Source organism: Salvia splendens, chromosome 6 (assembly GCF_004379255.2).
Source record: "Salvia splendens isolate huo1 chromosome 6, SspV2, whole genome shotgun sequence".
Classification (NCBI taxonomy): domain Eukaryota; kingdom Viridiplantae; phylum Streptophyta; class Magnoliopsida; order Lamiales; family Lamiaceae; genus Salvia; species Salvia splendens.
The window spans coordinates 9,879,336-9,891,596 of record NC_056037.1 but is presented as its reverse complement, the minus strand read 5'-3'; the positions used below and the strand labels follow the sequence as shown (position 1 = coordinate 9,891,596).

At 33.0% G+C, this 12,261-nt stretch overlaps 2 protein-coding genes across 2 annotated transcripts; both read left to right on the top strand.

The window, feature by feature from the left end:
* Window positions 1-2,949: 2,949 nt before the first annotated feature.
* LOC121806412 (cytochrome P450 724B1-like) lies at window positions 2,950-5,826 on the top strand. Its single transcript, XM_042206435.1, has 9 exons — window positions 2,950-3,264; window positions 3,413-3,737; window positions 3,822-3,974; window positions 4,127-4,369; window positions 4,745-4,831; window positions 4,980-5,058; window positions 5,231-5,337; window positions 5,447-5,568; window positions 5,638-5,826. The coding sequence occupies exons 1-9, from the start codon at window positions 3,029-3,031 to the stop codon at window positions 5,723-5,725; spliced, it is 1,440 nt and encodes a 479-aa protein (XP_042062369.1). The 5' UTR covers window positions 2,950-3,028; the 3' UTR covers window positions 5,726-5,826.
* Window positions 5,827-9,593: 3,767 nt separating this feature from the next.
* LOC121806926 (cytochrome b561 domain-containing protein At4g18260-like) lies at window positions 9,594-11,242 on the top strand. Its single transcript, XM_042207103.1, has 4 exons — window positions 9,594-10,001; window positions 10,080-10,241; window positions 10,630-10,778; window positions 10,855-11,242. The coding sequence occupies exons 1-4, from the start codon at window positions 9,879-9,881 to the stop codon at window positions 11,162-11,164; spliced, it is 744 nt and encodes a 247-aa protein (XP_042063037.1). The 5' UTR covers window positions 9,594-9,878; the 3' UTR covers window positions 11,165-11,242.
* The last annotated feature ends 1,019 nt before the right edge of the window (window positions 11,243-12,261 follow it).

The window sequence follows — 12,261 nt, the reverse complement described above, 5'->3', positions numbered from 1 at the left end:
AAAGTACTTAAAAGTTAAAATGAAGGCATTGGAAGACAACTACTACTCCTAGTTAATCATTTCTGTTTTTGTATTTGAACTACAACTACTTATTATCACTTCGCTAGTTATCAGTAGAGGTTTACACTTATCGTCAATTATCATTATAATGAAACTTGTTAACTTTGGCAGTGGTGTATAGACAAATCAGATTTTAAAAGATATTTACAGATTCTAATATTTGTGCGTTTCCAAGCAATGCAGCTTAATTATTTGCATTTTTTAATATCATAAATATGAGGGAAGGGTAGTTAGGCTAAGCATCATTTTTAATTTCTCGGTGTTTAATATTTCATTTTATCTTCCAAATGCATAACGAAATTAATATTAATTAATTGTGTGATTTTATGTTTGTAAGATATGCAAATTGAGTTTTTTAAAAAAAGGTTAAGATAGTGGATTAGCCGCAGTTAGGTCCAGCAATTATGGGCATTAATGGGTAATTACAAATTGGGAGACAATGGATAAGTGGAAAATCATGAATTTCTACTCATTACATAGTGGCTATATTTGACCACCTAAAGTGCCTGCATGTTGTTATACACAGTCATTTTCGTGCTCCCTTTTTATTTCAGCAATCCATATATATTTATACAATTTGACAAAAGATTAGACCACTACTTTTCTGAATCTTTAGTAATATTTTAAATCTACTCCTATAAAATTAACTTCTCCAAGTTTCCGAAATTCCCCATTTCCACTTCCGCTGTCAAAAATTCTTTAGCCTTCTTTTTTTTAGGGGAATGGTCCTTTTTGCAACATAAAAAAATATAATATTAAAATATATCGAAAACTAAAATCAGTTCAAATTTTGTTAATATTTTTGCTAGTATTCCTATAAAAATAATTTTTCATAGTTTATACGATTTTTAAAATTATTATTACAATCTTTTGCAATATGTATAACAAATTATGACATTGATCAGTGACAGGAGACATCATTGAATTACTGCCCAACTAACAAATTAATTAATATGTTAAGTTGTTAATCGTACTAACCAGAAAAAGTAGCCAAGACCAATGTAATTGGCTTCTTTTACAACAGAAAAGTACTAAATCCGTCCGTCCCACCTTATAAATTAATTACATAGAAAAATAAATTGTACTAGTAGATAATTGAAAAAAATTGCATTCTACTTTACTCTTATTTTTCCTGAGAAAAAACTGAAAACAATATTAATTAGACATGATAAATCTTGAAGGTGAAGTTTACTAACGGTTTGTGATTTGTGAAACCATAATTCATTTTGGATTATAATCATGGTGATGGTACTTGTCTCTTTTATTCAGTACCCCCAGTCAAATGCAAAAATAAAAATAAGAAAACAGTCAAGTACCATAAAAAAAAGCATTTACAATTCATCTTTATAAATCTCTGCTCCCTACATTGCCTGTAAATGCCTAGATCCTAGACTAGGTTGATCAGTTCTTTCTAATTTCGTCATAAATTCCTTTTTATTGCAACTATGACTAAATAAGTTCACACGATTACATTTAAGTAACAATGTACGTACGTAAAAGGTTCACTATACAATTTATGTAATTAAGTCCTCATCTAAAAATACCAGTTTTTGATCATCATATAAACGGAGTAGTATTAATTTGATATTCGATTTGTCTTGCTAAAATTAAAGCATTTCCCTCAACATTATTCTAATTTAATAGTAGTATATTCATTGCATATACTTTTATCATGTCATATATACAATATGCAATGCAGCGAATACTGAGGCTGCTTAATTAACCAAAAAAAATTAAATCATTTAATATTTATATTTATTATTGTTGTGAAGCAAACCATATCCCACATCGGAGAATGGACAAGAGTTACAAGCATATAAATGGGTTTCCCAACTCCATTAGTATGAGGCCTTTTAGGGAGTACCCCAAGAGCAAAACCGTGAGGGCTTTGCCCAAAGCGGAAAATATCATACTAATGTGAAGTTTGGGTATGCACCACCGATCCCAACAGTGGTATCAGAGCCCTAGTTCAGGGGCTGGGCCTGTGTGGCTCGGGGTTCGGTGGGTTGCGCTTGCAAGTTCTCCGATGTCTTTGCGTGAGCTCGACCAAGACCTGTGGTGATCTGGTGACCTGTAACATGGGGGGCACAGACATGTGGTCTTGGTCTGGTGGTCTTGGTTCGAGGGGAGGATTGTTGTGAATTGTGGTGAAGCAAACCATATCCCACATCGGAGAATGGACAAGAGTTGCAAGCATATAAATGGGCTACCCCAACTCCATTAGTATGAGGCCTTTTGGGGAGTACCCCAAGAGCAAAACCGTGAGGGTTTTACCCAAAGCGGACAATATCATACTAATGTGGAGTTCAGGTGTGCACCACCGATACCCAACAGTGGTATCAGAGCCCTGGTTCATGGGCTGGGCCTGTGTGGCTCGGGGTTGGGTGGGTTGCACTTGCAAGTTCTCCGATGTCTTTGCGTGAGCTCGACCAAGACCTGTGGTGACCTGTAACATGGGACACGGACATGTGGTCTTGGTCTGGTGGTCTTGGTTTGAGGGGAGGATTGTTGTGAAGCAAACCATATCCCACATCGGAGAATGGACAAGAGTTGCAAGCATATAAATGGGCTTCCCCAACTCCATTAGTATGAGGCCTTTTGAGGAGTACCTCAAGAGCAAAACCGTGAGGGCTTTGCCCAAAGCGGACAATATCATACTAATGTGGAGTTCGGGTGTACACCACCGGAAACCCAATAATTATATTGGTAACTTTTTTAGCTTCCTTGTCCAGTCTTACTACAATTTACTGCATACACCTCTATCTCTACATATATGATCAGCGGTAAAAGGCTAAACCAAACTTTTCATCTTTTAAAATTTATTTCCTTTTATTCGCTTTTTATTAGTACTCTATTATTTTATTTTCATTTGCATTTTCCTCTGTCTATATATATCCAGTCAAACTCAAGCCTGTCCAAGCCTCAGAGTGCTGTTTAGCAACAAATTTTTCCATCTTCCGGTTTCAAAATGTTGCTGATCCTTGGCATAGCTGGAGGCCTTTCGATCATTGCCAACGTGGCTGTGGTGGTCGTATTAGCCGTTTCATCTTTGGTGACGATTGCTTACCATTTCTGGCCTTTGGTGGCGGCGAAGAATGTCCCTCGAGGATCCTTCGGATGGCCGCTTCTCGGCGAAACCCTCTCCTTTTTAAAGCCTCACTCCTCCACCTCAATTGGTGCCTTTTTACAAAACCATTGCTCTAGGCAAGTTCATAAACATGCTCTCTCATCATTGTGTTTTTTTTTTCTTTTTTCGTTTTTTCATAAAGCTGCCATCACTCACGTGTTCATGCACCTAGAGAGTGTGTGTTGTGTACGAATTTTTTTTTAATGATTCATCATTTTTTTGCAGGTATGGGAAAGTGTTCAAATCCCATCTCTTCTTCTCTCCCACAATTGTTTCATGTGACCAAGAGCTGAATTACTACATACTGCAAAACGAAGATAAATTGTTCCAATGCAGCTATCCTAAACCGATTCATGGGATTTTGGGCAAAAATTCAATGTTAGTAGTTGTTGGTGAGACGCACAAGCGCCTAAGAAACGTCGCCGTTTCACTCGTGACGTCGATGAAGTCGAAACCGGAGTTCTTGAACGACATCGAGAGGACTGCCACGCAGATTCTTGATTCGTGGAAGGACAAGAACCAAGTACTCTTTTGTGAGGAAGCTAGGAAGGTATGTGTCTTGTCAATTTTTTTGTTACAAGGGTGTGACAAATACCTATGTTTTTCATATTATTATTAATTTTTTTGATTGCAGTACACATTCAATGTGATAGTGAAGCAAGTGCTAGGACTAACACAAGATGAGCCACAAACAAAGGAAATTCTTCAAGATTTTCTCACATTTATGAAAGGCCTCATTTCTTTGCCTATCTACATTCCTGGCACTCCATACGCAAGAGCTGTTCAGGTTTTTTTTATTATTACTATAAATTAAGCCTATATATCTAGATTTGGATTTCATCAATTATTGTTCCCATGGGAATTTCATTTATCTTTTTTTAAGGGTAAAAAGGGCATGAATTGCATGTGCTGACCCTTTTTGCCATGACATCTTTACAGGCTAGAATTAGAATATCTTCAACTGTCAAAGCAATCATAGAGGAAAGAAGAAGAAGTAATATTAATGGTTGCAAAAAGAGTGATTTTCTTGAGATTCTACTATGTGTAGAATCCTTATCCCAAGATGAAAAAGTTAGCTTTGTGTTGGATTCTCTTCTTGGTGGGTATGAGACTACCTCACTTCTCATGTCCATGGTAGTGTTCTTTCTCGATCGATCCCCTGAAGCCGTCCACCAATTAAAGGTAAATTCGACGACAACCAATTTCGAATTTCAGTCTCGTATTTTATTTCATATTCTTTTAGATCGATAGAAGATGCCGCGCGCGTGCTTTAGTACAGTACCATAATAGACTGTGCTTTATTCTTTATGAAGTCAACACTTTATTTATACTTGTGTTTGAAGATAAAATCATGAGATTTTAATAATTGGGTGTGGTGAGAGTACATCAATTAGTACTTTTATATGAGAACTACATGGCTTCATAATAGTCAAAGTTTTTTAACTTTGGATTTTTTTTTCTGCAGTAAATGTCTTGATATATTTCTGTGTCAATAAATAATAGTACTACTCCTTTATTATATTCTTATTGAGCAAAATTTGTTGTTTGGTGTTATAGCTTGAACATAATAAAATAAGAAGCATGAAGACAAAGGATGAATTTCTGAACTGGGAAGATTACAGAATGATGGAATACACACAAAATGTAAGATATTTTTCCACAATTTATTATTTAGTTTTACATGTACTAGTACATGATAGCAGTGAATACTAATTTCATTGCAGAATGCATCTTTTTGACTGCAATAAAAAGTGTGATATTAATTAAATTTGTGTGGACCTTTCTAAGACAGGTCATAAGTGAAGCTCTGAGATATGGAAACATTGTTAAATTTGTCCACCGAAAGGCAATCAAAGATGTCAAGTTTAGAGGTATATATTTAAATAGATAAATATTTGATGGTCCACAAAATTAAGCTATATCAGTTGCAGCACTAGTTGACAACCAAAAAAGTAGTTTCTAAGCAATTATTATTCATGCATACATACATACTTTTCCTATCTGTACATGAATTGCTAATTCATTGATATTATTTTGGGGCAGATTATATAATTCCAGCAGGTTGGAAGGTCCTACCAGTTTTCTCTGCAGTTCATCTTGACCCCTCAATTCATGCAGATGCTCTTCACTTTGATCCCTCCAGATGGCAGGTAAATTAAGGCCATTTTTCAAAAAGATCTATATTTAATTTATAACTATACATCCAGATATTTAATGGTGGGAAAAAAGAGGTGTAATTTGGGTTTATTGAATATGCAGAAACAAGATCAAACATGTAAGAAATTCACTCCATTTGGTGGAGGGTCGAGGTGTTGCCCAGGTTTCGAATTAGCAAAAGTTGAGGTGGCATTTTTCCTCCACCATCTAGTTCAAACTTATAGGTAACTAATCCACTTATTAATCTAATGATAATGATTTGTAGTCATATTAATTTGGTGATTGTAATGCAGATGGGAGGTGGGAGAGGGCGAACAAACTTTGGCTTATCCATATGTTGAGTTTGAAAGAGAACTCAAGATGAATGTGCATCGTTTGTAAACTTAATTATGGCGTAATATATTAGGATGTGTTGAGTTTGTAATTTTCTCCTATACCTATGAGTCATAATATATAGCCCATTCTACACTTATTACATTCAATCTTCCCTCATACCTTTAATTTCAATCAAAGTGCCTTTTTATTTTTTTACTTACAAAATCAATATAAGTAATACAGGTTGAAATTCTGTCCCACAATTTTGTATGGAATTTCACTATTTTAAAAAAATTTACTATTATATGGAGCATTACACTATGATTCAATTTATAATAAAAAAATTATGTATACCATAAGTTTGGAATAATATCCGAACAAACATAAAACATCTATCTAAACTTATTATTCAAGCCCAAAATTGGACCATATGGCTGCTGGGCCTGACGCCGTTTTAGCAGGAACACCAATTTTTCGAAACGATTGAAATTTATTATTTCCTCGGTAAAATAAAATTTCAAACCCGAAATTGGCCCATACATCTGGGCCTGAATCCGAATTTCAAGCTTAACATTGGCCCAAACAACTGCTTTCAATAATATTTCCTCGGTGAAATAAATGTGCTTCTGTTTATTCGAACAGAATATTGATACGTATTTACTCGTCTAAAATTTGTGTATATATTAATTATTCCAAACTAATTAAATAATTTGGAAAAACTACTTATTCGGTTATTCATGGCCATGGAAGAATGATAATACATTTATAAGTTTTTTTTTTTTTTTTATAAAAGTCGACATGAGATTAAAGAGTGAAAAAATAGAATAAAATTCCATATAATAAAAGAAGATAATACCAAGAGAGGGTGGAATGACTTTAATGGTATTTTTTTTGGATGCGGGAATGACTTTAATGCTGAAATTATATTCATTCTATTACTGATAGTTATTTAAAAAGGAGTATATGACATATCAATGCTTTTGGGGCCTTTAATTAATTCAAAGACTTAAATCACAAAATTGCACCTAAATTGACTAAACTTGGTAGTATTAGAATCCATTTGAAATATTATGACATTTACAAATAATTTAGACGCCGTGAGGGAAAAACTGGCCACTAATTTGAAGTCCGTTTGAGCAATAATAAGTGGTAGTTACAAAATTGACATAATTCCTAATTTTAAGGCTCATATCATGGTTTAACTCAATCAGCAATTAAATACCTTTACTCACATAACCCTGGCCATGCCTATAATTTGCGTCGTACTTTTCTCTACAAAGAAAATTTTCAAGTACATAAGATTCAATTTATTTTTTCAAAATAAAGATCACTGTGTTTATTATTTTAATTAGTTTTAGTCTATGAAATTATTATTTCCTTTGTTTTAGGATTCCAATCCCCTTTTCCAGTAGGAATTAAGTTTTCAGTAAAATTTTACTTGCATTATGAAGAGAGCATTTATCTTCAAATGCATGTGAAGTGCACTTTATTACAGCCTCTTTACCCAGGTTATGGCTTCCAAAAGAAATCACCCTGTGTTTACAGAGTTATGGATTTTAACTGCAAGTGTCGGCTCGGGGTAGGGGATATTTATATTTGCAATCTGTGGTCGACTGAATATTTTGATATTGTTACTTATTTTTAGTGTTAACGACGCTTGAAATAGTCCCAACACAACCAGTATATAACTGAGAGAGATGAATAATTTGAGAATGAGCAGTATGAATTAAAGATACATACAGTGTCGACGCCAAAACAATTGAAGAATATATTTTTTCAAATAAAATGCATAAATTTAGAATTGAATTTATTAATATTATATATTTATGGGGCTAAAGGAGTTTTTTTTCTTAGATTATAATGATCATTAATTTATGATCTTACAATATCGATATTTATAAAATTGAAAAAATAAATAAAAATTACACTGAATTACTATTCTAAAAATTAATAAAAAAAGCATAAAATAATTACTAGCTAAAGAATTAGCTATGAAAATCAGTTAAATGAATTAATAACTATAAAAGTTAATTATTCTAGGTATGAGAAAATCTACTAGTGCGAGAAAATAAAAAATTACTAAAAATTTTAATAAATCTAGTTGTCTAGTTAGGAGGAAATCCACAAATCCCCAATCTCCTGGTTACTGGTCGTATTGCCAAATGCCAATCTACTTAACATAATAATGACTTGGTAAGTATTGTACTATGAATATGGAATAGTACTCCCTCCGTCCCACTTTAGAAGTTCCGGTCCCGGTCACTTTTCTGTACTCATTTTGTAAAAATGATAATAAATAATTAAAGTAGAGAAATGATAAAATAAGAGGGAGAATAATGTGAGAAGACTAATAATGACACAATATGGAATTTGTGTACGTAGACATAGCTTTCCCTATTAAAAGGACGTTATTTTGTGGGTGAAGGTATTCACAATCTTTTTTCGAGTAATTTTAAATCAGCCACCACTTTATTAAGTTTTCAATTATAACATTTTATTATGAATCGACTGGAGTATATTATCAATTAAATTTGTTATAGTTCAATCAAAACTTAATTACTTTTAAAGTTGCAATCCACACACTCACAGTCATGTACACTTAAATGACTTGATTGCCCAATTAATAAATAATAATCACCTTTTTTCATTCACATGTATCACTCCTTTTAAGTTGTGTCGTTCACCTAAAACAAAATTGGTTGTTATGAAAAGAAAAGACCTGCTACCAATAGATTGTCAATTAGGCATCATTATTATTACTTGACAATTAGAGCTTATTCATCACTTTCCATGTGACCAAAAGTCAAGTCATTTGAAATATTCGACATATGATCTTGCATTCTTATCATTTATTTATTTCATAATTTCTCCCATTTTAATTTTGAAATTAGGACAATATGCAGACCATGTGTTTCATTTCCAAAATTCGAAATGCACGATTTTATTATTGGGGTGCTAAAAATATGGTAAAAAAAAGTCAGTGAGCTAGTCAGTTGTTCATATTAATTCAATTGTTAGTATACTAATATTTGCCTTTTGTATTCCTAGTTATCCAAGTACGTCGCAGGGAAAAAAATCATAAAATTCAAGTATTTGGACTGCCAAAATTCATCTCCTTGTTGGATTTATGGATATACAAAACATGTCAATAAACCAACTTAGAATGTTTCCACAAGTCATTTTCCATCAAAATCAAGATATCCCTTCTTGAATTTTTGCATTTATATATGTAACGTTGTTTTCAAATTAATCAAACTTTACTCGATCTAAAAAAATAAATTCATCCAATTCTGCATGATGACAAACGAGACCCAACTACGCAGTGCTATAGTATATGATAATGGGAGGGACCATTTTCCTCACCTTTTTCTAATTTATGCAATCAATTACTTAGATTTCCCACAACTAAAGTTTGCATCATCTGTCTCCACAAAATTCTACATTTAATTTATTTATGCTTTTGTGAGCTGTTTCTGTTAGCAACCATTATAACAGTGAACCCATAACTGAATCATTCATCATAAAAAAAAAGCAAAGACGAATAAAACACATCATATTATAGTTTGAATATATTTTTGAGGGAAAGGTAGGAACTAGTATATATACGTTGATGCATGTTGTATTTCAGACACATATATATGAAATTAAATAATTATCGTTTTCAAAGTTAATACTACTATATTATACTACTCCTACTATCTTAATTAGAAAACAGAAACCTTTTATGTATGATAACGAATGAACACGTAGAGATAATGAAAGCTCATGTACATTTTTAAAAAAGCATCTTCTACTTTATAGTATATAGTTTCTATAATTGTCTGCACATATATTGTGGGGGTAGCAGAAGATAGTGTCACAGCATAAACTTTTTGCAGACCACTACAAATACAATATCTCAAATTTCTAATCTCCACCAATACCAATTCTGACTAACAATCCAAATCCATCTCCTAAATTCTGCATTCCTTCCATTAAATGGCCCCACCCCCATTCTAAAATCTATTCAAATTTCCCCATTCCTCAAACATATATACACATATTTATAATCATCCAACTTTTCTTTTATACACAAAAAGAGTAAATGAGCAACTACTTTTTCTTTCCTGCTAAGTAGCAATAGATGGCTTTCTCTTTCACAATAGCATGACATCTATTATGTATATATGCTGCTTTTTTCTAAATTTTTTTAGGTGTTGAAATACTCTTCATTTGAAGAATGCCTTCTTCTCATAAGCTCGTGGCTGTTGCTCTACCCGTAGGCCTCAACATTCTCAATCTCCGACCATCAATCGCCTCGTTGCTAGACCATCCAACGATGGATTCTAGCAGCAGATACAAGGTACATGTTTCATGTAGTTGAATCTTCTTATATGTTTCATTTTCAAGAACAGGGGCCAACTGTGTGTGTATGTGTCAGGTGAGTCGTGAACTGTCATTCGAGATCAAGCTCCACGGGTTTCTCCTCTGGGCTTCAGTCGGCTTGCTCATGCCAGCTGCCATACTGGTAAAGAGAATGTCTAACAGAGAAGAATCTGGGAAGAGGCTCAGAATCATATTCTATATACATGCTATTACACAGGCAAGCCCATGATTCTGATCTTTTCTACTACTAATTAATAGTAACACAATTGCCTATAATTACCTATGTATGATTATTGATGAAATCAACTCAACAGTATCATTTTGGTAGCTAGGCAGGGTGCCCCACAACCATCTTTAATGACTCAAAAGATAATCTAAATTACTGATCCTTAATTGGTGCTAATAATCATTATGAATCCTTGGGGGAAAGGAAAAGCCTCATTCTTGCACAATGAGCAGTTCAAAGTTGCTTATATTGAACTATTCTACCAATCATGTAATGTAGCAAACAAATATCAAATCCCTTTTAACTCCTATTGAATTCAAAATAATGAGATCAATTTTGCTTCACTATGACCACAATTTAACTCATATTTACTATACAGGTAGTCTCAGTACTACTTGCTTCAGCAGCAGCAGTAATGTCATTAAAATACTTCGACAACTCTTTCAACAACGATCACCAGAGAATAGGCCTCGCCTTTTACGTTATCATGTGGTTACAAGCACTGGCTGGCATCTGCAGGCCGCACCGGTAAATATTTTACCACTCAATACAAATGCAAACATACCTACATTTCATGTGTGTTTGTGATATTATTTTATTGCAGGGGAAGCAAAAGCAGAAATATTTGGTTTATTTTTCACTGGCTAGTTGGAATAATTGTATCTTTACTGGGAGTTATCAACATATACACTGGCCTAGAAGCCTACCACAAGAGAAGTTTAAAGAATGTGAGTATTTGGACAATCCTTTTCACAGTTCAGGTCTCTCTCACACTCTTCGTGTATCTCCTACAAGAAAAATGGCATTATATTCGCAAACAAGGGGCAATACTCGGGAATAAGCCGGTGCAACCTACCAGCGATCGAGAGATGATCACGGAGTCCCAGCAGAAAGAAACAAGTGAACATTGCTGATGATACATGTGATTTTTTTTTAGTAGTAACATAGTCATATTTGCATTGATATTGGATTTGGTTTCATTTTTATGTAAATTATAACCAGACACAACGTCTCATATCATAAATGAATATGCAATTGTTTGTCATACAAAAGAAAATAAACATATTGGCTCAGGGCTCCTATGCCAGTTAATCTATAACAGAACAATTATAGTTAGATTACTAGGGAGGGATGTGATCAAATGCAAACTCTAAATATTGTACAAACTTCAAACTATGATCTGGGCTGTTAGAAAATGTCAACAGATGACAAAATTCCAGCAATAGAATATGTCAACACAATGTCAACGGTTGATGATGGGTTGACATTGTGTTGGCATTTTTTATTGCTATTATTTTGTTATCTGTTAATATTTTTTAACGGTCTAGATCACCGTTGATATTGTGTTGACATTTTTTTTATTTCTATTATTTTGTCATCTGTTAACATTTTTTAACGGTCCAGATCATAGTTTGGAGTTTGTACAATATTTAGAGTTTGCATTTTAACACTACCCTACATTATGAATTATATTTTTATTTAATACCTATATTCTTGACAAATTCACGCCCTATTAATTGTTCTTTTTTTTTTGTTAATTTTATTAAAATTGTCCAATATCGCTTAGCTCTTAAAATCGACGTGAATAAAAACCAATTATCAAATGTTAACAGGGACTAAAACTAGAGAAATAAATAAAGAAAATTTATTGTAAATATTAGTCTGAGAAAGTAACAATAAAATGTCAAAATGAGGAATATAGAATTAAATAATCTTACATTGTACAGTTTAATTTAATTAAAATATTTGTCTCTTAAAAATAGAAATTTTGTACTGTAGAAAATTTTTAATCTATATATTATTCATATACATCAATTTATTTACAAGACCATTAAAACACCATTTATAATAATGTAGACTCCACAATTCATTAATATTACTCTCACCATATTTTATCTTATTCTCTCTTATATTTTACCAATCCCACCACATTTTAACTTCTTATGTCTTATTTTACTAATCATGTATTAAAATTCACGCCGTTTCAAAAATTTGTAGTATTTTTTAAAGA